The 27960-nt window shown below is 49.6% G+C and overlaps 2 protein-coding genes across 2 annotated transcripts; one reads left to right on the forward strand and one right to left on the reverse strand.

Annotated features, from left to right (window-relative positions):
- The first annotated feature begins 27 nt into the window (after positions 1-27).
- On the forward strand, positions 28-19109 carry TSSK4 (testis specific serine kinase 4). The gene is made up of 4 exons (XM_079952068.1): positions 28-607; positions 6259-6473; positions 9275-9638; positions 18523-19109. The coding sequence occupies exons 1-4, from the start codon at positions 401-403 to the stop codon at positions 18808-18810; spliced, it is 1074 nt and encodes a 357-aa protein (XP_079808194.1). The 5' UTR covers positions 28-400; the 3' UTR covers positions 18811-19109.
- A 2194-nt stretch (positions 19110-21303) lies between these two features.
- Positions 21304-27859, reverse strand: CHMP4A (charged multivesicular body protein 4A). The gene is made up of 6 exons (XM_079952174.1): positions 27718-27859; positions 27008-27157; positions 26223-26400; positions 25287-25401; positions 23860-23983; positions 21304-22468 (listed from the first exon to the last, which is right to left on the reverse strand). Exons 1-6 carry the CDS (start codon positions 27746-27748, stop codon positions 22389-22391), a joined length of 678 nt encoding a protein of 225 aa, XP_079808300.1. The 5' UTR covers positions 27749-27859; the 3' UTR covers positions 21304-22388.
- Between the last annotated feature and the right edge of the window lie 101 nt (positions 27860-27960).

The raw sequence follows: 27960 nt of genomic DNA on the forward strand, positions 1-27960 counted from the left end.
ATCCCGGGGGGAATCCAGGTTGGTGGAGGGTGGGGGGTCAAGGTGTTGTTGTCGGGGGGCCAGGAAGGCTGGATCTTCTCACCTCCTTTGAAGCTGTCGCAAAGAAGGGTGCCAACTTGGATTTGCCCATCCTGGACACAAGTAGGGTGAGATCCACTGGATCTCACCATCGTTAAGGCAGAAAAACGTGCCACCCAGTTCCCTTTCAGCTGGGCTGTGCGGTGGGAGAAATTGACCAACCAGCCTTCCCACACCAGGTTGGGTCTATTGCCGTCCCATTAGACACCACCGACCTAACCATTATTTGCAGTATCGAGCACCCTCCCCGTAGACCTTGAGCTGAAGCAAGAAGCCACTGGCTGGTTGAAGGAGGTTTGAGGCAGCACACAAGACTTCAATCATGGTTGAACATTCGGCCTCCACGCCTTACGTCTCTGTGATGGACCAGTATGGTTACCAGGTCGGCAAAGTGATCGGCCACGGTTCCTACGGGACCGTCTACGAGGCGTATTTCGCCAAGCAGAAGACGATGGTGGCCATCAAAATCATCTCCAAGAAGAAGGCCTCGGAGGATTACCTCACCAAATTCCTGCCGAGGGAGATACAGGTTGTTATTCTCACGGTGCCGCGTGAATTCTCCTTCCAGCCCTGAGCTTTTCCACAGGGCACTTTGCTATGGCCTTGGGCATGTGTGTTTTGAGCATCCTCGTGATGTCTCCATCCAAATACTGCTCTGAATTTCTTGCCCCCCGTTTAATCCAGATTTGCTGTGTCCCTTGGGAAATCTTAAGAGATTTGTGGGTTTGTTGTTGTTGTTTAGTCGTATCCGACTCTTTGTGACCCCTTGGACCAGAGCACGCCAGGCACTCCTGTCTTCCACTGCCTCCCGCAGTTCGGTCAAACTCATGCTGGGAGCTTTGAAAACACTGTCCCACCATCTCGTCCTCTGTCGTCCCCTTCTCCTTGTGCCCTCCATCTTTCCCAACATCAGGGTCTTTTCCAGGGAGTCTTCTTCTCTTCTCATGAGGTGGCCAAAGTCTTGGAGCCTCAGCTTCAGGATCTGTCCTTCCAGTGAGCACTCAGGGCTGATTTCCTTAAGAATGGATCGGTCTGATCTTCTTGCAGTCCATGGGACTCTCAAGAGTCTCCTCCAGCACCAGAATTCAAAAGCATCCATTCTTGGGCGATCAGCCTTCTTTATGGTCCAGCTCTCACTTCCATACATCACTACTGGGAAAACCATAGCTTTAACTATATGGACCTTTGTTGGCAAGGTGATGTCTCTGCTTTTTAAGATGCTGTCTAGGTTTGCCATCGCTTTTCTCCCAAGAAGCAGGCGTCTTTTAATTTTGTGGCTGTTCTCACCATCTGCAGTGATCATGGAGCCCAAGAAAGTAAAATCTCTCACTGCCTCCATTTCTTCCCCTTCTGTTTGCCAGGGGGTGATGGGTCCAGTGGCCATGATCTTCATTTTTTTGATGTTGAGCTTCAAACCATATTTTGCACTCTCCTTTTTCACCCTCATTAAAAGGTTCTTTAATTCCTCCTCACAAAGAGATTTGTGGGAGGAGCAGCAAAATGGCAAATCCAGATTAAACGAGGTGGGCAATATGGGATGGCGTTGTGAAAAATTTGCGCAAGTAGCACCGAGTTATAAATAAACTGCTGGCGGGGAAGACAACCAACTTTTATGGTGACATCTTAGAGTGGTTCCCAAACTTTCTTCCCCGTGGACCACTTGAAAATTGAGGAGGGTCTTCCTCACAGACCACATGATTTTTTTCCTGTTTCTTGCAGCAGTTGTAATGAGCTGTGTGATAGATGCAGTACAATTTTTATTATTATTCTTTTATTTCTTAAGCATTTCCTGTTCTGCTGTTTTACACTTTGGGCCCTCAAAGAATTCAAATTGCAACACGAAACGGAGAGATTAAAAAATGCAGTTAAAAATCCACATGAATACCGTATTTTTCGCTCTATAAGACGCACCTAGTTTTTGGAGGAGGAAAACAAGGAAAAAAATATTCTGAATCTCAGAAGCCAGAACAGCAAGAGGGATCGCTGCGCAGTGAAAGCAGCAATCCCTCTTTCTGTTCTGGCTTCTGCGATAGCTGCGCAGCCTGCATTCGCTCCATAAGACACACACACATTTCCCCTTACTTTTTAGGAGGGAAAAAATGAGTCTTATAGAGCAAAAAAATACAGTATTTTGTGTGAGGGCTGTGCCATCTCCCATCTTTAGCTGCGAATGCCGCAGACGAGCCACGGACCACCTAAAGTCTTAAATGAAGTTTGTAGACCCCTGGAGGAGGGGCGGAGTTGTGGACTGCAATTTTGAGGACACACCAGAGGAGTCAAGAGATGTCAATCTTTTCTCGGTCCTAAATTTCTGTTATCAAGAGAACAGAATAAACCCCAAATTCTTACTAGTGCGAGCCTGATCTGAAATCAGAAACCCTTCCCAGCTGCCCCTGGCTTCAGTGTAATGTTGACTTTGGGCTTTATGGCTTTGCATATGTTAATTTCCTTTCCCCTTTTGAAGAACAAACATTGCTTATTGACAGATGCTGGGTGCCTTCAATCCTAGAGGTCGGTAAAAGGCTCTGGCTGGATAGTTTTCCATTTGCTGGAGCTATGGGGAAAGTGGGCAGCGGAGTCTGAGATCCCATCTGTGCTGCACATTGTTATAGAACAAATTGGGGTTATTCTTTTGCAACCCAGCTCTGCATCGAGAGATTTCAGTGCCCCTAAGTCTATTTACGGTCAAGGGGGAAATGTGTGGAGGTAGGACCCAGTAGAAGGAAAGCAAGGGAGATCTTTATTTGTCTGTTGCATCACAGCCCCCCTTCCCCCCTTGCAAGGACCCAGAACAAAGGTGTGTAACAGCTTTTAAAGACTAGAAGTTGCCCAACCCCTTAGCCAAAGACCACCCAAAAGCATCTTGCAAGCCTCACAGAAAGAGGCGGTTTGCAACAGAAATCTGAGTGCATGGCTTGTCTCCTGTCTGTCAAGATACCTGATAATGTTTTACTGACATTCTTTTAAAATGACAAACACCCAAGTTTCCGAAACCATTGTCGTACACCTCTCCTATTCGTGCACAAAATGTGCTTTTTCCACTGGATTTCTAAGTGAAAAGAACTTATTGGGAGAGGTTTTTCCAAGATGTTTCCTTCTGCAGAGAAATATTTGGGGTCATTAAGAGTCAAGATGATTTCTGGAGTGCTCTCCTGTACTATTTCAGACATGCGGATTACAGTGGTACTTCAGGTTACATACGCTTCAGGTTACAGACTCCGCTAACCCAGAAATAGTACCTCGGCTTAAGAACTTTGCTTCAGGATGAGAACAGAAATCATGCTCCAGCGGCGCGGCGGCAGCAGGAGGCCCCATTAGCTAAAGTGGTGCTTCAGGTTAAGAACAGTTTCAGGTTAAGAACAGACCTCCGGAACAAATTAAGTACGCAACCAGAGGTACCACTGTATGTGCTTATGGATGCTTTCCCCATTTCCTTCCTCCTTGCAAGGAAATACAGTGGTACCTCGGGTTAAGTTCTTAATTCGTTCCGGAGGTCCGTACTTAACCTGAAACTGTTCTTAACCTGAAGCACCACTTTAGCTAATGGGGCCTCCTGCTGCTGCTGCGCCGCTGGAGCACAATTTCTGTTCTTATCCTGAAGCAAAGTTCTTAACCTGACGCAATATTTCTGGGTTAGCGGAGTCTGTAACCTGAAGCGTAGGTAACCTGAAGCGTTTGTAACCCGAGGTACCACTGTATTTGAGGTCATTTTGGGAGAGTCAAAATGGCTCCAGGGTTGCTCTCCTGTACTGTTTCAGACACTATACTTATGCATGTGTGTTTGCCTTGTACATTTATGAACATTTATTTTACAGTATATCTTAGACCTTATAATTCTCATAGCAATGGGAACTCTGGGAATTGTAGGTCTGAGAGGGAAATTGGGTCTTCTAACAATTTTCAGCACCCTTAACATACCACATTTCCCAGGATTCTTTGGGGGAAACCATGAACTATTAAAGGGCCATGAGGCTGCTTTGAATACATAGGGCAGGCATGGCTTAAGTGTACACTACATAGTTTTAAAGCACACCCCAAAGAATTATGGGAAGTGTAGTTTGTTCTGGGTACTGAGATTTCCAAGGTAACCCCTGCTCCCTTCAGGGACCTACAATTCTCAGAGTGGTTCAACAATTGATCCCGGGAACTCTGGGAATCGTAGTTCTGTGAAGGGAATCAGTCCCAGACATGTTTCAATCTGTCCGCAACTTTTTCTGCTAATCCATTTCACAAGACTTTGGCACACGATCTGTTCACGGAAAGTCCAGCCTTAGTTTTCTAACATTTGCTGTTTCATTGTCTCGCTGCCACCATAAAATATATTGTCAGGTCTTTGCCAAGCCACCATAAAATATATTATCAGATCATTGCCGAGGCAACTTTGAGTTGCTTCCGTCAACAAAAGTATATAAAGCTAATATGGTTGGGCATCAACATTTTTTTACTATAAAACTTCCTGCCTGACTAGCCCAGGATGCAACCCCAAGAATAAATGTTGAAACATGCAACTCTGAATCCCCCAAGCGAATAAAGGAATATTTGTACAACCTCAGCAGGCATAATATAGTTCAGCCTAAAGTTTCACAAGAACTGGCAGGGGGAGCAGTGAGTGGAAGGGGCACAATGGTGTCAGATGTGGGCAAATCAATCCCTCCCTATATAACAAAAAGCAAACAACACCATAAAAACAATCCTATTATTATTATTATTATTATTATTATTTGAATTAATATACTGCCCTATACCCGCAGGTCTCAGGGCGGTTTACAGAATAAAATCAAAATATAAAACCACAAAAACAATAATCCAAAACAATAATAACCCAAACCCCTGCTTCCCATATGACTAGAGATGTAAAATTTCTGGAAATTTTGAAGCCACAAGGGGGGAAAATGTCCCGTCCCCCCGTTTCCCCCCCAGAAAAAATAGATTTTTTTGGAAGGGGGATTTAAAAGTTCAGTGTGGAGTAGTTTTACAAATTCCGAGAAACGCAGTGTATATAAAAGTATTATGCCTGCAATAAAATAGATAACCACCCCCCTTTCCCTCAAAAGCAACAAAAAAGGCAAGAAACCGTCAGCATAAAAAATAATCAGATTTGCCCCTTAGCACCAACAGCAAATAAAGTTCAGGTCCACCTCAATATTTAAGCTCCATTGAAGGTCTACCCTTTGAGTAGTGCTTGGGGGAAAACAGAAACAGAAGAAACCGTTCAACTTCCAAAACGTTCAAAAACCGAAGTGTGGCTTCTGATTGGAAGCTCCTGCAGCCAATCGGAAGCTGCATTTGGCTTCCAAAAATCGTTAGAAAACCGGAACACTCACTTCCGGGTTTCGATTGTTTGGGAGCCAATTTGTCTGGGAGCCAAGGCGTTCGAGATCCAAGGTACGACTGTATATTAACATAATAAACCCACATGTCCAAACAGATATTGAAACAAGACTGAGGATTGCAGGATATATACATGGAGAAGGTGGTCAGATCTTCAAGCCAATGAGTAGTTGATGTTGTTGCTTAGTCGTTTAGTCGTGTCCGACTCTTTGTTACCCCCTGGACCAGAGCACGCCAGGCACTCCTGTCTTCTACTGCCTCCCGCAGTTTGGTCAAACTCATGCTGGTCGCTTTGAGAACACTGTCCAACCATCTCGTCCTCTGTCGTCCCCTTCTCCTTGTGCCCTCCATCTTTCACAACATCAGGGTCTTTTCCAGGGAGTCTTCTCTTCTCGTGAGGTGGCCAAAGTCTTGGAGCCTCAGCTTCAGGATCTGTCCTTCCAGTGAGCCCTCAGGGCTGATTTCCTAAAGAATGGAGAGATTTGATCTTCTTGCAGTCCATGGGACTTTCAAGAGTCTCCTTCAGCACCATAATTCAAAAGCATCCATTCTTGGGCGATCAGCCTTCTTTATGGCCCAGCTCTCACTTCCGTACATCACTACTGGGAAAACCATAGCTTTAACTATATGGACCTTTGTTGGCAAGGTGGTAGTCGATAGTGGATATTTATTCCTTCAGCCTCATAATATAACTTTTTGTGACCATAAGAGTTTGCAGGATCCGCTTCCATTTCCCATCTGTTAGTCCCTAGGTTGTAATGTGAACACCTGCATACATCAAGGGTTTTTCTGAAACAAATTTAATCCGGATCCTTTCTGACAAAGCGCATGTTTCACCTTGCCCTCCAGGTGATGAAAACCCTGCGCCACAAATACGTGATCAGTTTCTACCAGGCTATCGAGACCACCTCTCGCCACTACATCATCATGGAGCTGGCACCCTGTGGCGACGTCCTGGAGTGGATCCAGAAATCGGGCGCCTGCTCCGAGGCCCTGGCCGGGAAATGGTTTTCTCAGCTGTCTCTGGGGATCGCCTATCTGCACGGCAAGGGCATTGTGCACCGGTGAGTAAATGGAGGAAATGGCGATAGGCCAGGAAAACAGGCAGTCTTCAAAGCTGCCTCAAGAAACAGCTACTTTTCAGACCTGGGCTGTGTGTGCACCAGATCTATTGTATGCATGTCACATTCAAAGCACACACAGCTGGCTGGTGTTCAGAAGCACTTCCTGTCTGCCTCCTTCGCATAGCTGTCAACTTACAGATTTTAAAATCAGGGACCAGCAGCCTCGAAAATAAGGGATCAGCAGCCAAAATAAGGGATTTTTTGGACACAGGTATGTTCAACTTCTGAGCCCCTCCGAGCCAAAGGCAGAAAGTCCAGCCAGCAGCCAAACGAAGCCTCAAGCGGTGGTTCCCACAGCGCAGCAACCCGGCAAAGGGAATGCAGCAAGGAAAACCACCGTCACCTCTCCGCTGAGAAGCGCTGAGCAAAGGCGAGTCCCCAGGCAACGCGGCCGATTTGATCGGCACAAGGCATGCAAGCTCCACCCCCCAGTCGTTCTTAGACTCATTATTGGGTGAGCAACGCAACCAAGCAACACAGTTGGAGCCTCCCTCCTCCCTGGCCGGCAGGGAGGGAGGAAGAGGAGCTGCTTCCTATGAAAGCCGGGAAATTTAAGGGACATCATCATTAAGGGACAGCAGTGGGACACGGCGCTGGGATAAGGGAGTTTCCCACCAAATAAGGGACGGTTGACAGCAATGCTCCTTGGAGGATGAGAATAGCCATCCTGGCTAGTAACCATCAACAGCTCTCAACTCCTGGCTGGCTCGCCAAATCGTTATAAGAAAAAACTGCTCCCTTTTCCTTACGGGGTACCCAAAAGCCCGTACAGCAGGGGTAGGCAACCTAAGGTCTGTGGGCCAGATAAGGCCCAATTGCCTTATCAATCCGGTTCACAGACAGTTCAGGAATAGGCCTATTTTTACATGAGTAGAATGTGTCCTTTTATTTAAAAAGCGCATCTGGGTTATTTGTGGGGCCTGCTTGGTGTTTTTACATGAGTAGAATGTGTCCTTTTATTTTAAAAGCGCATCTGGGTTATTTGTGGGGCATAGGAATTCGTTCATCCACCCCCCCCCCCAAAAAAAATAGTCTGGCCCACCACATGGTCTGAGGGACGGTGGACCGGCCCACGGTTGAAAAAGGTTGCTGACCCCTGCCGTACAGTGTTCTTATGTAGGTTCTCTATCAGTAGGAGAAAATAACTGGCCAAACAGATAATTATGAGAAGCAAAGCAGCTAGTAAGCCTGATCTTTATTAAACTGTTGCAACAGGGTCCCCACTCCCCACACGCAGGAGGGAGGAGAGAAACCCAGAACAAGCCCTTATATAGACTTTTGAAATTGCCCACCTTGTAGCCCAAGGCCACTCCCCCCAAAAACATCATACATCCATCCATCACAGAAGGAGGTGGTCTACAGCAGAAATTTGAGTGTGTTGCTTCTCTCCTGTCTGCCAGGATACCTGATCATGCCTTACTTGAGTGCCTTTTCTGGGTAGCCTGGACATTCATTTGAGATGGTAAATACTTAGTTCCTGAATCTCTCATGCATATTGATAACAGATACTCGCCAGACTGTATTTGAAAAGGGAGGCGTAAGCCTTCAAAAGACAACCGGAAATCTTTCCCCATTTCCTTCCTCCTCGCAGAGAAATATTTGAGGTCAATTTGGGAGAGTCAAAATGGGTTCAGGATTGTTCTCCTGTACTATTTCAGACACGTGGCTTATATACTTATGTGTTTGCTTTGTACATTTATGAACATTTGTTTTATATCCGAGACCTTAGAATTCTTATAACATCCTTCTTTTTATCTGTCCTGAACATTCGGCTTTGTGCAATGTCCAGGAGTTCTAGCGTTGAGGGAGAGGGAGCGAAACTTCCTGCTTAATTTAATAAATGTCTGTCTTCTTGCTTTTCACTTGCGTTGCTCCAGCCCCTTTGGGGGGGAAGGAGAAGCCCCCAGGGCTCCAGACTTCCTTTGTGATGGAATTTCTCTCTCCCCCCCCCCCCCCGGATCTCTCTGGTTGTCATTTTTTGAACCTTCTCCAACTGCAATATCCTTTCCACACTGGAGTCTGAACCTGCGATGTCCCTATGAGAAAGTCCTGCAGGTTTAACCCACTTCCCCTGTGATAGGAATTTTGAGGTCTTAGATATATGTTAAATGTTCATAAGTGTACCAACCAAGCACATACATAGATCAGCACAGGAAGACCGACCTGGAACCATTTTGATTCCCAAACTGACCAAATGTTTTCTCTGCAAGGTCAAAGGAAAATGGAAAAGCCTCCTCGTTGTCTTTTCCTTCACAAATCCTGTCTTAAGGGTATGTCTGTGTTTGAATAGGGTGTGAGCCTGTGACCTGGCCCAGGAAATAAGTATTTATCATTACAAAATACTGGCCAGGCTACCCAGAAAATCCAATCAAGTAACCTGCCAGACAGGAGATAAACAACATTCAAAATTTCTGTTTTAGACCGCCTTTTCTGTGATGTAGGTGTGATGTATCTGAGGGGTGGTCTTGATCTACAGGGTGGCAATTTCAAAAGTATTTATAAGGCCTTGCGCGCCATTTTTCTGGGTCCCTCCTCTCTTCTGTGGGTGAGGGGAGCACCCTGTTGCAACAGATCAATAAAGGCCAAGCCTACAGGCTGCTGTTTTGCTCCAAGTAATCCTGGTTGGTGTCTTTGTTTTTGTCCAGGAGAGCCCTCAGATTTTTTTCGTTAACACCCCTAAGATCCCCAACCCAAATCCCTGTCTTCTTCTTTTTCTCCCCGCTGCCCTTTTCCGACTGCAGGGACCTGAAACTCGAGAACCTTCTCCTGGACAAGCGTGAAAACATCAAGATCTCAGACTTTGGCTTCTCCAAGATGGTGTCCACCCAGACGCAACCTCCCCCGACACCGTCTTACCGCATGATGAGCTGCTTTTCGCACCTGAGCCAGACGTACTGTGGCAGCTTCGCCTACGCTTGCCCCGAGATCTTGCTGGGCCTGCCCTACAACCCGTTCCTCTCCGACATCTGGAGCATGGGGGTCATCCTCTACACCTTGGTGGTGGCCCACCTGCCCTTCGACGACACCAACCTCAAGAAGCTGCTGCGGGAGACGCAGAAGGAGGTCAGCTTCCCCAGCCACCTCCAGATCAACGAGGAAATCAAGGTGAGCGGCACAACACCTAGGAGCCGTACCCTCAAAAGCCACCAGGGGGTGCCGTGCCAATACCACTGAGTGCCACTAGGGACGCAGGTGGCGCTGTGGTCTGAACCACTGAGCCTCTTGGCCTTGCCAATCAGAAGGTCGGCAGTTCGAATCCCCACGACGGGGTGAGCTCCCGTTGCTCTGCGCCAGCTCCTGCCAACCTAGCAGTTCGAAAGCATGCCAGTGCAAGTAGATAAATAGGTACCGCTGCGGCGGGAAGGTAAATGGTGTTTCCATGCGCTCTGGTTTCCGTCATACCAGAGGCAGTTTAGTCCTGCTGATCACATGGCCTGGAAAGCTGTCTGTGGACAAACGCCGGCTCCCTTGGCCTGAAAGCGAGATGAGCGCTGCAACCCCATAGTCGCCTTTGACTGGACTTAACCGTCCAGAGGTCCTTTACCTTTACCTACTCATGGGATAACGGTGTGGTGCCCATACCCCAGTAGGGGGTGTTGATGTGGGGGTCCTGTATCCAGGCCCTCAAAATCCCCTATGGGGTACTTGTGCAATGGTGCCCATACCCTCAAATGCCACTAGGGGGTGCTGCTGCATGGGTGCTACCTCAGTACCCTCAAAAGCCATTAGGGGGCAGTTGCGGGAGGGTGGTGCTACTATGCCTGCCCCCTAAAAAGCTACTCAGAGGTCCTCATGTAGGACGTGTTGTCTCCTCTCCCCTTGCCCTCAGCTCACAGCTTCTCCTCCTTGGGCTTTTTTAAAAAAGTTTTTATTATTAAAATAATTCAACATTAATACACACATATTGTGAATATACAAACATGCATTTCATTCAATCCTTAAAAATGTTCAAACATAGCTACACTCAATCCCACAGATAATTCCTTTTCTCATCACCACCCCTTTCCCTTTGTGTTAGACTTCCAGTCTAAAGGTAAAGGTACCCCTGCCCGTACGGGCCAGTCTTGACAGTCTTGACAGACTCTGGGGTTGGTGCGCCCATCTCACTTAAGAGGCCAGGGGCCAGCGCTGTCCGGAGACACTTCCGGGTCACGTGGCCAGCGTGACATTGCTGCTCTGGCGAGCCAGAGCCGCACACGGAAACGCCGTTTACCTTCCCGCTGGTAAGCGGTCCCTATTTATCTACTTGCACCCGGAGGTGCTTTCGAACTGCTAGGTTGGCAGGCGCTGGGACCGAGCAGCGGGAGCGCACCCCGCCGCAGGGATTCGAACCGCCGACCTTTCGATCGGCAAGCCCTAGGCGCTGAGGCTTTAACCCACAGCGCCACCTGCGTCCCACCTGCGTCCCACAGCGCCACATGCGTCCTAAAGGTAAAGGTAAAGGTACCCCTGCCCATACGGGCCAGTCTTGACAGACTCTGGGGTTGTGCGCCCATCTCACTTAAGAGGCCAGGGGCCAGCGCTGTCCGGAGACACTTCCTACTCAGTTGCAATTTCTTTCCACTTCTATTACTTTCTTTCACACACACTTTTAACCTAATTTCATGCTTCTTTTTCTATTACACATCGTTATCCATCTTATTAAGTATTCCAGTATTTAAAACGGAACTTGTTTATTCTAATAGGAGTTCTGATTTTTCAATATGGTTTTGCAAGTATCCTTTAAACACCTTCCAGTCCCTGTCTATCTTCTCTTTTGAGATCTCCTCCTTGGGCTTTTAACTGGGTTGGAGCAGGCAGAAATCCAACAGGTGCGGTTTTCCCAGCCAGTGCCATTCACACGTCAGCCTGGCTGCAGCGCCGATACTCGAGTGCAGCAGGCGTAGTTACTGTGAAGCTGGCCCTGCATAAACCTCTCCACCCACCCAGCACCCTGAGGCTGTATCACGGGGGTGGCAGGAATGCCAGATACACCCTGGCTGATCACCTGGTTCCTCCAAGCAAGGACAAGAGCTGCTCCCCGACTCTCACGGCGCCTTCCTTCTCCCGACGTCAGCAGCTTCCAACCATTGGCAAGACATGACTGACCAAGGAAGTGGGCACCCAGCTCCTGGGAGTTCAGAAAAGGGCAAAAAATACCAGCCGCAGGCAGAGTTGGGGGCTCTTTCCCGCCCACGGCAGAAGTCCAAATTTATTGGGGCTCCTAACTAATTTGGGGTGGCCTTGTTGGCTCTTGCGGGCTGCAGCAGGAGAAATATGTCACCCAGATCTGAGGAAACAAGCTCTAAACCCAGATGCCACTGTAAATCAGTTAGAGCAGGAGTCCTCAAACTTTTCAAACAGGAGGCAGACACTGTTGGGAGCCGGACTATAGTTTGGAAAAGAATATGAATGAATTCCTAAGCACACGGCACATATTTTATTTGTAGTGCACAAAAACAGGAAAAACAATACAATATTTAAATTGAAGAACGGTTTTAATCAACATAAACTTTTAAGTATTTCAATGGGAAGTATGGGCCTGGATTTGGCTCCTGAGGTGGTCAGTATCCGGTTTCATATTTGTCACTAGTCGTAGCAAGTGTTTATCAGTAGCACCTTAAAAACCAACTAAGTTAGTTCTTGGTATGAGCTTTCGTGTGCATGCACACTTCTTCAGATACACAAGTTCACAGACATAGGTAAAGGTAAAGGGTCGCGGCGCTCATCTCGCTTTATTGGCCGAGGGAGCCGGCGTACAGCTTCCGGGTCATGTGGCCAGCATGACTAAGCCGCTTCTGGCAAACCAGAGCAGCGCATGGAAACACTGTTTACCTTCCCACCGGAGCTGTACCTATTTATCTACTTGCACTTTGACGTGCTTTCGAACTGCTAGGTTGGCGGGAGCAGGGACCGAGCAACGGGAGCTCACCCCGTCGCGGGGATTCGAACCGCCGACCTTCTGATCGGCAAGTCCTAGGCTCTGTGGTTTAACCCACAGCGCCACCCGCGTCCCTGTTCACAGACATAGGTGCTGCCAAAGATGGTTGCGATTTTGAGTGCATGGTTCCTGAGATTAAGATATGTCTCAGAGGGGAGAGATGCATAGAAATTAGTGAGGCTGCCTGATTTGAATGTGTTTTTCACAATTCTGTAGTTCGGCCAATTCCATTTGGTAAATCGGATCAGCAGTTTCAATGTCAACAGAAAACTCTCAGCCACAGACCATAGAAGGAGAGAATGCAAAAGCACCGGCCTGTGTGTGCAGGATCACATCATCCCTCCTCTTGCACACACACTGTCCTCCTTCCCCACAACCAACCATCCACTCGCGGTATCAACGGACGCCGGATGCAGAGGCCGTGCTCAGGCACCGGACGCCATACTTCCTTTCACCATAGACCTGTTAGACAGCGGCGGGTTCTGCAATTGCCGGGCAGGCCGGGTTCAGGACTGTGGCAGGCCTGATTTGGCCTGCAGGCCGTAGTTTGAGGACCCCTGGATTAGGAGGACTGCAAGATGCCTCAGAAAGTTAAAGTTTGTTGTTTGATCCCGGAGGGAAATGAACACGACTCCTGTGACTCCCCTCCTCCTCCCTGGGAGCCTGATGTTGTCGTTGCCTTAGGTCAGCGTGTGGAATCATGTGCCAACTCCCCGAACCTTAAGAATGTAAGGCCCGATGGGGCTCTTTTACTGGGGCTTGCAGGTAACACACTCCCAAGGTCGTTTTCTGGGCTTCTTCAGTGGTCTGATATCAAAGCCTTGATATGTACAGTGGTGCCTCGCAAGACGAAAAGAATCCGTTCCGCGATTCTCTTCGTCTAGCGGTTTTTTCGTCTTGCGAAGCAAGCCTATTGACGGCTTAGCGGATTAGCGCTATTAGCGGCTTTTAGCGGCTTATCAGCTTAGCGGATAAGCGGCTTAGCGGCTTAGAAAAAGGGGGGGGAGGGGGAAAAAGTCGCAAGACATTTCGTCTTGCAAAGCAAGCCCATAGGGAAATTCGTTTTGCGAAGCGCCTCCAAAACGGAAAACCTTTTCGTCTTGCGAGGCATTCGTCTTGCGAGGCATTCGTCTTGCGGGGCACCACTGTATATTGATATTCAATTTCATCATGAATAGTATTTCTTGACTTAAGCTTAAGAGACTGATTTGCTTAGCAATCAGCGTCCTCACTTGGACTGCCAGGGCGAAACAGGTGCAAAACGCTGGTACCCTGTCTACAACTTCATGAACATTCATCTACAACTTCACTAGCATCTCTCAGTATTGTGAACAACACCAAACTTACCCTTTGTTGCTATCTTTATGAACTTACTTTAAAAGATAAAGAAAGCAAAGGACTGAGTCAAGCATTTGAAAAATCTATTGAAATAAGACATTAGAAGTTCATCTTAGGTTGGGTAGTTTGCAAGTTTCTGTGGTTTTGCACAAGGTTTTGTATTTTTCTCAGAAGATTGATAAAGAATGTAAAATTATTTTGGTAATTAATGGTAAAGGTAAAGGCACCCCTGACCATTAGGTCCAGTCGTGGCCGACTCTGGGGTTGCGGCACACATCTTGCTTTATTGGCCGAGGGAGCTGGCGTACAGCTTCCGGGTCATGTGGCCAGCAGGACTAAGCCGCTTCTGACAAACCAGAGCAGCGCACGGAAACGCCGTTTACCTTCCCGCTGGAGCGGTACCTATTTATCTACTTGCACTTTGACGTGCTTTCGAACTGCTAGGTTGGCAGGAGCAGGGACCAAGCAACGGGAGCTCACCCCGTCGCGGGGATTAGAACCACTGACCTTCTGATTGGCAAGTCCTAGGCTCTGTGGTTTAACCCACAGCGCCACCCGTGTCCCTTTTTTGGGGGGGTAATTATCGTGTGTATATTAGTCGCCAACGTGTTGCACGAGTCATACTACTACTGTCAACAGCACAGGTTGCATTTTTCTAGCATCTGTCGTTAAGCAGCAACAGCATGCATGATGGTTTGCGGAGTACAAAAGGTTAGACTGCGTCCTCTACGGTTTACGGTCTTACCTGCGAGATGGCTGTTGCTAAGGTGTGTTTGTGAGAGAGAGAACTTGGGTAAATTCAGAAGCGGATTAGAGTTCCAAAAATTGGAGGGAGAACTCCCTTCCTCTTTGCGGAGACCCTTGCTATGTTTTGCTACAGACATAGCTTTCATTGGGGCTTTTTTTTGGGGGGGGGGGCGGAGAAACCTGGCCAGATGAACTATTGTGTTGTTGTTGTTTCAAACAACCTGTTACTAAGACCCTCCCAGTTAAATCATAAAATTGTAGAGTTGGAGGGGAAGAAGAAGAAGAAGAGTTTGGATTTGATATCCCGCTTTATCACTACCGGTAGGAGTCTCAAAGTGGCTAACATTCTCCTTTCCCTTCCTCCCCCACAACAAACACTCTGTGAGGTGAGTGGGGCTGAGAGACTTCAGAGAAGTGTGACTGGCCCAAGATCACCCAGCAGCTGCATGTGGAGGAGCAGAGACGCGAACCTGGTTCACCAGATTACAAGTCTACCGCTCTTAACCACTACACCACACTGGCTCTGACCCTGCACACTGATGACCCTGCAAGTCATCTAATCCAGCCCCCTGCAGTGCAGGAATCTTTTGCCCCATGTGGGTCTCGAACCCACAACCCTGAGATTTAAAGGTCTCGTGCTCTACCGACTGAGCTACCCCAGGTCCCAGACAGGAGCTTTTTCGTTTCAAGTATTGTTCAATGCAAAGGACGGCTGTGCACACCTTGGTCTCCGAGCAGCTAGAGACTGCTTACCTGCAATTTGGTTGCGTTTCCTTGGAAATTAAGATCAGCGGAGACTGCAGTGTCCTTAGGATATATGTATTACACAGATATACAGCCTTAACACTCCAGCAGATCTTGCCTGTTCATGATTACAAGTCCTGCACACATCAAGACAAGCCTCTATCTCTCCAGCTTCCAGCATCAGCGAAAACTCACAACCAACTTGCCTGATTCCAACTTCCTAGAATCATGTGGCATCCAGCCAGGCGAGTTCCAAAAGTGCTTACACCCTTCCTGGAAGCATCTCGAGTAGTCGCTATGGCAACACATCTCTTCCCAGTTAACGCCTTAAGATGCTGATGAGGCCACCAAGACCATTACCTGAACAACGGAACTGGTTTCCTCTTGCAGATTCTAACCTTGCAGGTGTAGGATCGCAGGTTCGGGACCCCTGGGCATCATCCAAAATGACCCCCCTAAAAAAATCTATTGCTAGAATTGAAGACTGTTGTTGCTGTTTAGTCGTGTCCGACTCTTCATGACTTCCTGGACCAGAGCACGCTAGGCACTCCTGACTTCCACTGCCTCCCGCAGTCTGGTCAAACTCATGCTGGTAGCTTCGAGAACACTGTCCCACCATCTCGTCCTCCGTCCTCCCCTTCTCCTTGTGCACTCTATCTTTCCCAACATCAGGGTCTTTTCCAGGGAGTCTTCTCTTCTCATGAGGTGGCATTGGAGCCTCAGCTTCAGGATCTGTCCTTCCAGTGAGCACTCAGGGCTGATTTCCTTCAGAATGGAGAGGTTTGATCTTCTTGCAGTCCATGGGACTCTCAGGAGTCTCCTCCAGCACCAGAATTCAGAAGCATCCATTCTTTGGCGATCAGCCTCCTTTATGGTCCAGCTCTCACTTGCATACATCACTACTGGGAAAACCATGGCTTTAACTATACGGACCTAGATGTTGTCTAGGTTTGTCATTGCTTTTCTCCCAAGAAGCAGGCGTCTTTTAATTTCATGGCTGCTGTCACCATCTGCAGCGATCATGGAGCCCAAGAAAGTAAATGACAGGCGAAATTTTTTGCGGAGGCCTCCTGCTGCTTTGCTGCACTGGTCTCCCATAACTCTGAGTAGGGATGGGGAAGTTGTGGCCAAACAGGTCATCATAAAGGCTACAACAGTTCTGGGCACCACAGTTCAAGAAGGACACTGACAAACTGGAACGTGTCCAGAGGAGGGCAACCAAAATGGTCAAAGGCCTGGAAACGATGCCTTATGAGGAACGGCTAAGGGAGCTGGGCATGTTTAGCCTGGAGAAGAGGAGGTTAAGGGGTGATATGATAGCCATGTTCAAATATATAAAAGGATGTCACATAGAGGAGGGAGAAAGGTTGTTTTCTGCTGCTCCAGAGAAGCGGACACGGAGCAATGGCTCCAAACTACAAGAAAGAAGATTCCACCTAAACATTAGGAAGAACTTCCTGACAGTAAGAGCTGTCCGACAGTGGAATTTGCTGCCAAGGAGTGTGGTGGAGTCTCCTTCTTTGGAGGTCTTTAAGCAGAGGCTTGACAACCATATGTCAGGAGTGCTCTGATGGTGTTTCCTGCTTGGCAGGGGGTTGGAGTCGATGGCCCTTGTGGTCTATTCCAACTCTATGATTCTATGATTCTAACAGCTGGCTGCCCCGAGGCCTTTGGCCACACTGGAGGGAGATGATTGGATCTGGAGTCCCAGAAGACCTGGCAGGGCACACCTTTCGTCCTACCCCAGATCTAGCGAAGGACTCTTTATAAACAATTCCTCCTGCAACGCACAAGGGAATAATCCAAAACCGAAAGTAAACCTGCTTTTCCACTTTGGAACAATTGTTTTCACCCAGTTGCAAATTCAGTTGCTTAATCGGTTGCCTCTCATACAGCGAAGATATTTTTAGTTGAGAGAGAGCGCACTACAATTCTCTGAATTACCCAGGAAGAGATTCGTGCTTAAAAGCAGCTCCAAGGAATCGTGTCTCTGTGAAGGGGATAGGGGTCTCCTAGCAACTCTCAGCACCAGTGATGGGTTTACGTATAAGCTAAACAAGCTACAGCTTAGGGATACACTCTCTTGGGGGCCCCCAAAAAATTTAAAGGAGGAAAAAACTGGATGCACATTTCCAAAATATAAGATTGAAAACAAATAAAACAAAACCTACCTACAGCAACAGTGTTTTGTGTTGTGTAGACTCCTAGGATGTAAGTCACGGGCCCCACCTGCTAGCCTGCTCCCTAAAATATCACTGGTTTGCTCCTTTCTATATAGAGGGTGCCTACATTCTGCATGGACTGATTGCATGGCAACAGGGGCAAATGGCTTGAGATACCTGTGAGGTCCATCAATGACCATATAGCGTATATTCAACCCAAAAAACAGCGACAATTTGTTGTTGACAAAGGACAGCTGGACATATAAAGGGCCCCGTTACCTTCAGTAGCTTAGGGCCTCATCAAACCTAAATCCGGCCCTGCTCAGCACCCATAACAAACTAGAGTTCCCATAAGCTTTTTTTTTGGGGGGGGGGGAGTTATGGCTGTTTAAACTGGAGTGACACTGCTTTAGAGGTGTAATCCATGAAGGAACTGTGCACTTCTGAATTTGCCCGTGCACTACTTGGAAAAGGTTTTGTGGATGGCTACCAGCCATGACGGGACGCGGGTGGTGCTGTGGGTTAAGCCACAGAGCCTAGGGCTTGCCGATCAGAAGGTCAGCAGTTCAAATCCCCGTGACGGGGTGAGCTCCCGTTGCTCAGTCCCTGCTCCTGCCAACCTAGCAGTTCGAAAGCACGTCAAAGTGCAAGTAGATAAATAGGTACCACTCCAGTGGGAAGGTAAACGGCGTTTCCATGCGCTGCTCTGGTTCGCCAGAAGCAGCTTAGTCATGCTGGCCACATGACCCAGAAGCTGTACACCGGGTCACTTGGCCAATAAAGCGAGATGAGCGCTGCAACCCCAGAGTCGGCCACGACTGGACCTAATGGTCAGGGGTCCCTTTACCTTTTACCAGCCATGACGGCTGGGCTCGGTGTCCGCAGCCATGTTTCTGAACGCCAGTTGCTGGGAACTGCAGGAGGGGAGAGGGCCCTTGTGTTCGAATTCTGCTCGTAGGTTTCCCACAAGCCCCCTGGGAGAACAGGTGGGCAGATTTAGCTAGGCGGTTGCCCTGATCCAAAGCCTCCTCCTTTGTAGCGCTTAAACCCGGACCGCCTGTCTCTCTCGCCCCTGCAGGAACTGGTCCACCGCATCCTGCGCCCCGCTTCCAAGCGGCTGAATATCCTGGAGGTGCTCAAAGTCCCTTGGGTGCTCAAGTTCCTGGCTGAGAAGCCGACCACCGAGATCAAGGCCCTGGAAGCGATCTGCGGACCCCGGGCAGCCGACACCAGCAAGAACGCCACCACGCCCAGCACCACCAAGTCCCGCTCCCTCACCTTCACACCGGACAAAAAGAAGGCCGCCAGCCGGACCCGCAGCACCGGGCAGATCAAGGGGACTAAGACCCAGGAGAAGCCCATCTGAAGGAGGGGAGACACCTTGGAACAAGGGGAGGGGGGAGATCTCAGGCTGGAGTCTCTCACCTGCAGTGACCGGGCGATATTTTCTTTGGGGGGGGGGCGAAAGTCCAGGGGGTGGGTGGTCTAGGGTGTGCACAGGGACCGTAGGGGGGGGGGGAAAGGAGGGCAGGGAACAGCCAGAAATAGCGTCGCAGCCCCTTCTCTTCATCAGGCCTAAAAAAACAAAAGCAGCAGCAGGTTTCGGAAAATGACGTTTGGGTGCCATCTCTGAAATGCGAGATTAAAACCGAAAACAGAACAGTCCGTTGGGGGTCTGCAGAAATCAATTTGGGAAGGTGGTTAACGGACCTTTACGCTCATCCCTTCTCTGGGAATTCTTTTATTAACGCACACCCACAAACCAGTGGCTGGTTTTGAGCGCCAGTGTGGTGTAGTGGTTAAGATCGGTAGTCTCGTAATCTGGGGAACCGGGTTCGATTCCCCGCTCCTCCACCTGCAGCTGCTGGGTGACCTTGGGCCAGTCACACTTCTCTGAAGTCTCTCAGCCCCACTCACCTCACAGAGTGTTTGTTGTGGGGGAGGAAGGGAAAGGAGAGTGTTAGCCGCTTTGAGACTCCTACCGGTAGTGATAAAGCGGGATATCAAATCCAAACAAACCTTGAACCACCATATACAGTGGTACCTCGGGTTAAGAACTTGATTTGTTCCGGAGGTCCGTTCTTAACCTGAAACTGTTCTTAACCTAATGGGGCCTCCTGCTGCTAATGGGGCTAACAGCTAATGGGGCCTCCTGCTGCTGCCACACAATTTCTGTTCTCATCCTGAAGCAAAGTTCTTAACTCGAGGTACTATTTCTGGGTTAGAGGAGTCTGTGACCTGAAGCGTCTGTAACCCGAGGTACCACTGTATATACTTTCCCCGGGGTTATTGAGCCAAAAGGCTGCGATTCTAGATTTTGCAGAATGGTAGCGCTGGAAGGGACCCAGAGTGTCTTCTGGGCCAGCCCCCTGCAATGCAGAAATCTCAACTAGATCCCTCCACGACAGGTGGCCACCCAACCGCTTGCTTAAAAAAGGAGAGAGGAGAGTTCGCTGGCTTCCGAGGGAGACCATTTCACTGTCGGACCGCTCTTCCCATGAGAAAATTCTTCCTGATGTTTAGCTGGAATCAGTGGTGTAGCAGAGTTTGCCAGCCTCCAGGGCACAGAGGCTGAAGAGAGCCTGCTGTGCTAGCATAGGCCTTGCCACTGCCGCCCCTGGAACGCCCCCCTTCCGGGAACAAAATGGGGTTACGCTGTGCTGCCAGTCAGCCCACATGGGGAGGATGACAGCCGGCCGACACAGCCTTTGGTGGTTGGATTCCCCGGACGTCCACGGAGAGGAGTGCCAGGCTGGGCTGGGCCCTTGCCCGCCTCCCTCAGCCTCCGCCCGCTCGCTAAGTGCAGTGCGAATGACCCTCTGTTGTGTTCCTGAGTTCAGCTCCTTCCCCAGTGAGGAAATTTGGAGCTTGCAAAAAAGCCACCGTAGTGACAGCAAGCGTGGCAACGAACAGCATGCAGGGTTTCAGCAGGATCTAGGAAGCGGAGGACCAAAACACAAAGTCGTTGGTCCGTGCTGTACAGTCCGCAGTGCCTTCCTGTGTTTCAGAAAGCAGACCATTTCAGCCCCACATGGCTCTTTGAAAAAGGTGCCATTTTAGCGGGTGGCGCTGAGGGTTAAACCACTGTCTAGGACTTGCCGATCAGAAGGTTGGCAGTTCGAATCCCCACGACAGGGTGAGCTCCCGTTGCTCAGTCCCTGCTCCTGCCAACCTACCAGTTCGAAAGCACGTCAAAGTGCAAGTAGATAAATAGGTACCGCTCTGGCGGGAAGGTAAACGGCGTTTCCGTGCGCTGCTCTGGTTTGCCAGAAGCGGCTTAGTCATGCCAGCCACATGACCCGGAAGCTGTACGCCGGCTCCCTCGGCCAATAAAGCGAGATGAGTGCCGCAACCCCAGAGTCGGCCGTGACTGGACCTAATGGTCAGGGGCCCCTTTACCTTAAAAATCAGGCAGGGCAGTGTATGTGGGGAAGCTTATAAAAGATGCAAAGTGAGTAGCAAACACGCCCAGCAAACACCAACAAAAGTGAAGGCCGGGTTCAGAGTATGAGAAAATCTAAGTGCTCTCACTCCACCCAAAATACTTTAAATTAAGATGTAGCGATGTGTGCTGACAGCTTCCAGTGAGGAATCGGAACAGAGGTCTGGCGGTCGCTCTTACCTGCAGTAACTGAGCAGAACCTCCAAGCTCAGGGCCAGTCTACCTATAATTGCACAGGAGAGGGCCCAAGAAGGGCGGGCAGTGGCTTCGTTGGGCACATCTAATTGGGCAGCGTGCGGAACAGAGGGACACTCTGTCCAATCCAGGAGGGCATAGAGAGAGCCAAGAGGGGTCGGGAGGAAATGCAGAGCGACGCTTCCCTCCCCAGCCCCGTTCTTCGAACAACGAAACAGCAGAAAAATTTCCGGCCACGTTTATTTTCAGAGTTGTCGTCGTAAAGGCCACTGCAGCATGTGCGCGTGAGAGGGGGGTTGCGGGTTGGGGCGGAAATCCCTCCCCTGCCCCCTCCGAATTCTTGGCCACGAGGAGATACAAAAAGAAGAAGAAGAAGAAACTAACGACGGAGACGAAGACGAGAGAGAGAGAAAAGTTTCCGAAAAGTTAGCGGGTTAGCACAGATCCGAGTGCAAATAACATGTAAACGCCACCCCAAGCCACATTTAAACAGACACGCTGTCGATAGGAACAGAGAGAAAGAGAGAACGTACCTGTTCGCATCAGACCCCCCACCCTCTTGGCACAGTTCCACCCACCCTGCTGGGTTGGCATCATTCATCATCATCATTTTTTTAAATTCACATGCTGGTGGGGAGAAAATCTGTAGCATTGGTAAAGTTAAGAGGCTGGGGGGGGGGGGGGAAACGACCAAGGCAGGAGGCATGGAGCCCCCCCAACCCGCCGCCCAGCACACAGGAGGAGCAAAGGAACACTGAACCCCCACAATTTGACACAGGCCCCAATCCCCCTCGCAGCGAGTGCAGGGGGAGAACTTAACTCCGTGGAAACCCCTCTGCCTCATTTCTGGGGAGGGGGGACTTGCCCTCCCCTCCCCACCGAAGCCCCCTCACATGTTTACAACCGCGGAGAGGGTCTCGGGTTTGCTTGGGAAGGGCCAAGCACCAAGATACGCTTGCAAAGTTTGGTCCTCGAGTTTTACAGAGGGGTAACGCGGGGGGTGCGGGGCCGGTCTCCCGTTCCCAAGGCAAGCCCCCTTTCCCCTCCCCACGATACAATCTGCTCATATATATATATATTTCATATATATAAATCTGTCTATATAAAACTCTTTACATTCGGCACGTAAGGTTATTTCAGGCAGGGGCGGGGCGGAGGGGGTGGGGGTGTCGGTGTTCACCACCCCTCCCCGAATCTGGAACTGAAGGAGGAAGGCGGGCGGGGGGGGGGAAAGGTCCTCTCCCGTCTCCCAGCCCTCCGAGGAAGGGGAGGGAGGGAAGGAAGGAGGGCGGTTTTCCCACAATGCATCACGACACCCAGGCGGCAAGCTGCTTCATTTCTTCGTCGTCGTCATCCACCACGGAGGCAGAGGTGGGCACTTTTGAGGCTGGCAAAATAATAATAATAATTTATTATTTGTACCCCGCCCATCTGGCTGGGTCTCCCCAGCCACTCTGGGCGGCTTTCAACAAAGATTAGAAATACATTAAAATGTCACACATTGAAAACTTCCCTGAACAGGGCTGCCTGAACAGAGGGAGGGAAAGGATGAAATCAAAATGTAGCAACGGCATCCCAAAACTTCAACCCTCTTCCAAACGCTCCCCGCCTCGGGGTGCCCGTTTATTTACTGGATTTCTATGGGCTTTGAAAACACTCGAACTCAGGACGCAAGGGAGAAACGTGCTAAGAGGAAGGCACGCTTGGCAAACCCTCACTGTGATCAACTCCTGCCCGGAAACCTATGTCCCCACTGTGGAAGGGCGTGTGGATCCAGAATTGGCCTCGCTTACGGACTCACTGTTAAAGCTGTGTTTATGGAAGACCATCTTACTTGGCTACGAGTGATCGCCAAGAAGATACAGTGGTACCTTGGCTGTCAAACTTAATCCGTTCTGGGATTCTGAAAACCCAGGCACAGCTTCCAGTTGGTTGCAGGATCTTCCTGCACTGAATCAGAAGCTGCGTCGGACGTTTGGCTTCCAAAGAACGTTCACAAACATTCACAAACAGGTTTGCGGCGTTCAGGAGCCAAAACGTACGCGTACCAAGGCGTTTGAGAACCAAGGTACGACTGTAGTGCTTTCAGGCAGTCGCCACAAAGCGGTTTGTGTAAGGTTACAACAAGAACACACACACACACACACACACACACAAAGGGCCTTCTCTTTTAAAAAAGTCACAATATCCAGGCTGGATTAAGGCCTTTGGAGATCCTAAGCACTTAAAAGCTTTTGGTGCCCCTATACCTATCCAATTCAAAACATAAGCCGTAAAATAAAATTATATTTTTTCGAAATGAAGCAGAACCTACATTCAGATGGAAAATGATGCTTATTTTTGTACGCTTCTACTTTACATCCACCCACTTCTCCAGATTTGTTGGGGCTCCCGCCCCACACCAGCCAGATGCATGATGGGAGTTGTAGTCCAGTCATAGAATCATAGAATCATAGAGTTGGAAGAGACCACAAGGGCCATCGAGTCCAACCCCCTGCCAAGCAGGAAACACCATCAGAGCACTCCTGACATATGGTTGTGAAGCCTCTGCTTAAAGACCTCCAAAGAAGGAGACTCCACCACACTCCTTGGCAGCAAATTCCACTGTCGAACAGCTCTTACTGTCAGGAAGTTCTTCCTAATGTTTAGGTGGAATCACACTTGGGGAGCCCCAGGTTGGCAAAGCCAGGACTTTTGAGGAGAGCTGAAACAGCAGGCGACGCCATCCCAAGACCCAGGGGCTTGTGCCCACCTCGCTGCCTCCCCACGCCCCCTTACCTGGCACACTGGGCAGACGAGAGGCAGGCACGCTGGGCAGCTCGGGGGTCGGTTCCCCAACATTCAGCAGCTCCTTGTCCAAGTCTTCCTGCTCCATCTCCTCCAGCTCAGCTAACAGCTCGTCCTGAGGGCAGCAAAGGCAGGGGGATAAGTAGAAACACAAACAGGTATCCATTGCCACTTCTCCCCTCCAATGCCCACTGCCCCACTGCTCTGGGGCTCAGCCCCCCCCAAAGGCAGATCTGGAGAACTGTAACCGAACTCCCTCCTCCACTTTTCAGGAGGGAGAGTTCCCCCGCTTTTAAAATTATTTTTATTAAAGATTTTCTTGATTTACAAAAGTGTGTGCAATCTCTCTCTCTCTCTCTCTCTATATATATATATACATATATATATATATATAGTGGTGCCCCGCAAGATGAATGCCTCGCAAGACGAAAAACCCGCTAGACGAAAGGGTTTTCCGTTTTGGAGGCGCTTCGCAAAACGAATTTCCCTATGGCCTTGCTTTGCAAGACGAAATGTCTTGCGAGTTTTTCCGACTTTTTTCCCCTCCCCCCCCCTTTTTCTAAGCTGCTTATCCGCTTAGCTGATAAGCCACTAAAAGCCGCTAATCCGCTAAGCCATCAATGGGCTTGCTTCGCAAGACGAAAAAACCGCTAGACGAAGAGAATCGCGGAACGGATTCTTTTCGTCTTGCGAGGCACCACTGTGTGTGTGTGTGTGTGTGTGTGTGTGTGTGTATGTATATATATATATATATATATATATTTCCATGTAACATTTTTACAAGTCTGTTTCATTTGGGAAGAAAAGGGGGAAAGAGGTGGAGGGGGGGGGAGATGAGTGGGGGTGGGGACGGGTGGCGATGTTTCTACAGTGGCACCACTTTAGCTAATGGGGCCTCCTGCTGCCGCTGCACAATTTCTGTTCTTATCCTGAAGCGTTGCTTGTGCAGGTTCTTTGCTGTTCACTTGTGTTCCTTTGGTGGTGAGAGATGCTGGGGTTGGCCTAGGGTGTGGTTATTCATTTGTGATTGGCTGTGTTGAACTTTGTTTTCATGTGTGAGTGGGGTGGGTGGGTGTTTTGGATCAGGTTAGCCATATTGATTTGTATGCTGTTGGTGGATTTTTGTCGTTGTCTTGTTGGGCTGTGTATGTGATAAAGGGGAGCCATACCGGGGTAAAGGCGTCTTCTTCTGTTTGTCCCCGTGTCAGTTTCAGTTTATTGGTTAATTTTTCTAGCAGGGCTGTTTCTCATACTATTTGGTACCCTTGGTCCACACTTACTGCCTGACAGGTCTCTCCAGTGTCTGGTTATGGTGTTTCTGGCTGCTGAAAGTAGGTGGGTTATGAGTTCTTTGTGGTGTAAGTGGGCATTATTGCCTTGGAAGGTGTTTAGTAAGGGTTCCCCGGTTTTGACGTTACCTCATCTACATCGTCCCCAAAGCCGACGGGCTTCGAGATGGCGTCCGAGATCTGTTGGGCGATATCCTGCTGCTCTGTGATCTCAGCCATCAGGTCGTCCACTTTGTCGATGTCCCTGGAGAGACGGAGTGGGGGGAAAGGGTGAGACACAGAGGAAAGGGCAGCTGGGGTGGGGTGGGGCTCCTTTTGCTGTTGCACTGAAGTGCACCTCAAAAACAGGAAAGCACGGGAGGCCAAAGGAGCTGGAAGATGGAGCAGGCAAGTGGCAAATCCGAGATCTAGGTCCGAAAATGCGAGCAGCCGCCACGAGACAAAATCCACAAGGCAGGACTAAGAAGGATGGAGCCAGCCTTTGAACGGGGAACCTTTCTTTAGCCAAGGGCCGCAATCCCACCAGGGCAACTTTCTGGGGGCCACAGGTCTGGACACACACAAGCCTCTCCATCCTGGTTTGACCCCAGTTCAAAGACACAGACCAGCCAGGTAAGCTTACTGGAGGGGTGCTCAGAGGTTGGGCTCAGAGATGGCCCAACAAGGGGCGTGGCCTGGGCAGAGGATTCTGGGAGCTGTAGTTTGTTAAGGGCATCGAGCGTTGCTAGGAGAGCCCTATTCCCCCTCACAGAGCAGCCATTCCCAGAATCCCCCGGGAAGAGAGAGTGGCTGTTAAACTGCCCCGACAACCATGGCTCTTGTGAAGGGAATAATGGGGTCTCTCAGCACCCTTATCGGAGTACAGCTCCCAGGATTCTTTGCAGGAAGCCACAACTGCCAGCATTGTGCTTTAGTGGCCAGAAATGGTCTCCTCCTTTGAACTCGGGGCTTGCTGCTCCTCTGCCTTCTCTTTTGCCCTTTCCAGGCTCCACACGCACACCCCATCTCCCTCCCTCCAGGCAGCACAGGAGCCTGCCCTGAAGGCCCCACAGCCTCGGGACCCACATGTGCTGATGGGCTTCCTTCATGGCTCGGGCTGCGTCCGACATGGTCTTGAGCACTTCGGTGTTGGTGGTGGCGTTCTCGAGAGCCTCGCGCTGGAACTCGATGGTGGAGAGGGTGCCGTCAATCTGCCCCAGCTGCTGCTCGTAGCGTTTCTTCCGCTTGAGGGCTTGCAGGGCAGCTGGATCGAGGAGGGAGGGAAAGAGGCAATGCGTTATTCAGTTTTTAATATTCAGTTGAAAGCTGCCCAGAGTGGCTGGGGCAACCCAGTCAAATGGGTGGATTATTATTATTAGGCATCAGTTCCATTTGCTCTCTGCCACAGCCCACCCCTTAAACTTCACAAACGCTCTATTTCCTCCCCTAAGGCTACAGGGTTCCATTGCTCAGAAATGTAGGATGTGCTGGAAGCAGGCACACAGCTCCCTAAAATCCCCCAGCTTCCGTTTTGACACTGCTAAGTTTCTTTTTTTATTTTGTGTGTGTATAATTGAATTTAAATATCACATCACAAAAATAAAAAGTAAATACACCACTTTATTTTATTTATATGTAACATTTACTTTTTAGTAACATTTTACTTTCTATATAACATATTTTTGCTAACCGGCGAGCGGTGTATTTTCTTTCCTTTCCTTTTAACACGGCTAAGTTTCTAGTCCTTATGAAAGCAAAGCCCTCTCAAAGCTGCTGCTTTAGGGATGAAGGAAATCCCCGTTTTTGTTTCCTTAACCGGCCCCCTTCCTGGACCCCACGTTGCCCGTATCTCCCTCCACTGCTCCATTCACCTCTTTTGTTTTTTGTCCCATGTTTCTTGGCCGACTGAAGCTCCTGCTGGATCTTTTCCTCCAGGAATTCTTGTTTCTTGACAAGCACCTCCTCCGTCTCCCGCAGCTTCTGGATGGCCTCCTGTGGGGTAGGGGCTTTGGCCTTCTTACCTGGAAAGGGCCCCGGCCAGAGAGGGTGGGGAAGGGAGAGAGCCAGAACGCCCATTATTATTGCCCCATGAATCCTCCAGCATCAATCCAACCTCTCTGAGAACCAACAACAACAGGGACTAGAACCATTGCTTGGAAAGGATGGTGCTAAAAGCAGACCAAGAGGTACCCCCAGGTGAATTATGGGCTTTTCCCAGCAGCCATCCTTCTCCTCCATAACTCTCTTGCCCTGCTTCAAAATGGTGGGGGGAAGCTGCCACCCTACACCCAGAAACTGAGCACTGGGGAAGAAGATAAGTTAACTCCCCAAAATAGAGCTTTTTTGGAAAGATGGTACAGTCCACTCCCCCCCCCCCGAAAAAGCTTGGAATGAACCCTTCCCCTTCCTTTAATACGTTTCCCTCCTTTGTTTTTCTCCCTCCACCAAGCCAGATTCTTTTCCTCTCCTTCCTCCTCCCCCCAAGACACAAATGGTTTCTCCCAGCTGTCCGTGATCCCCTATGGCGATTGGGCGATACCACCCTCCTTCAGGGTGGGGGAATGTAAATGTAGGGGCTCACCCTTCCCGAAGAGCTTTCCCAAGCCACTCATCTCGCCTGGTTGGTAATTCACTGGACTTCCTCTTCCGGCTTCATCCACCTCCCAGCCTTACACCGCCTCCATCCCTCCCCCACCAATCACATGACAATAGGGAAAGGACCAGGGCAAAGGGATACAGTCTTCGTAGTTCTTTATAGAGACATCAGGTTCCCAATTAGAACTGGCTACACTCCTCTTACGTGCGGGGAAATGGGAGTGGAATT

This window comes from Podarcis cretensis, assembly GCF_951804945.1.
Source record: "Podarcis cretensis genome assembly, chromosome: 13".
Classification (NCBI taxonomy): Eukaryota; Metazoa; Chordata; class Lepidosauria; order Squamata; family Lacertidae; genus Podarcis; species Podarcis cretensis.

What these genes read in the sequence shown, in the direction of transcription:
- TSSK4 (XM_079952068.1), top strand. Translation starts at nt 401, where the DNA reads ATGGTTGAACATTCGGCCTCCACGCCTTACGTCTCTGTGATGGACCAG. An exon ending in TCCTGCCGAGGGAGATACAG is followed by an intron (nt 608 to 6,258) that starts GTTGTTATTCTC and finishes CTTGCCCTCCAG; the next exon opens with GTGATGAAAACCCTGCGCCA. An exon ending in AGATCAACGAGGAAATCAAG is followed by an intron (nt 9,639 to 18,522) that starts GTGAGCGGCACA and finishes TCGCCCCTGCAG; the next exon opens with GAACTGGTCCACCGCATCCT.
- CHMP4A (XM_079952174.1), bottom strand. Translation starts at nt 27,748, where the DNA reads ATGAGTGGCTTGGGAAAGCTCTTCGGGAAGG. An exon ending in AAGGAAGCCCATCAGCACAT is followed by an intron (nt 25,402 to 26,222) that starts GTGGGTCCCGAG and finishes CCGTCTCTCCAG; the next exon opens with GGACATCGACAAAGTGGACG. An exon ending in TCGTCTGCCCAGTGTGCCAG is followed by an intron (nt 22,469 to 23,859) that starts GTAAGGGGGCGT and finishes TTATTTTGCCAG; the next exon opens with CCTCAAAAGTGCCCACCTCT.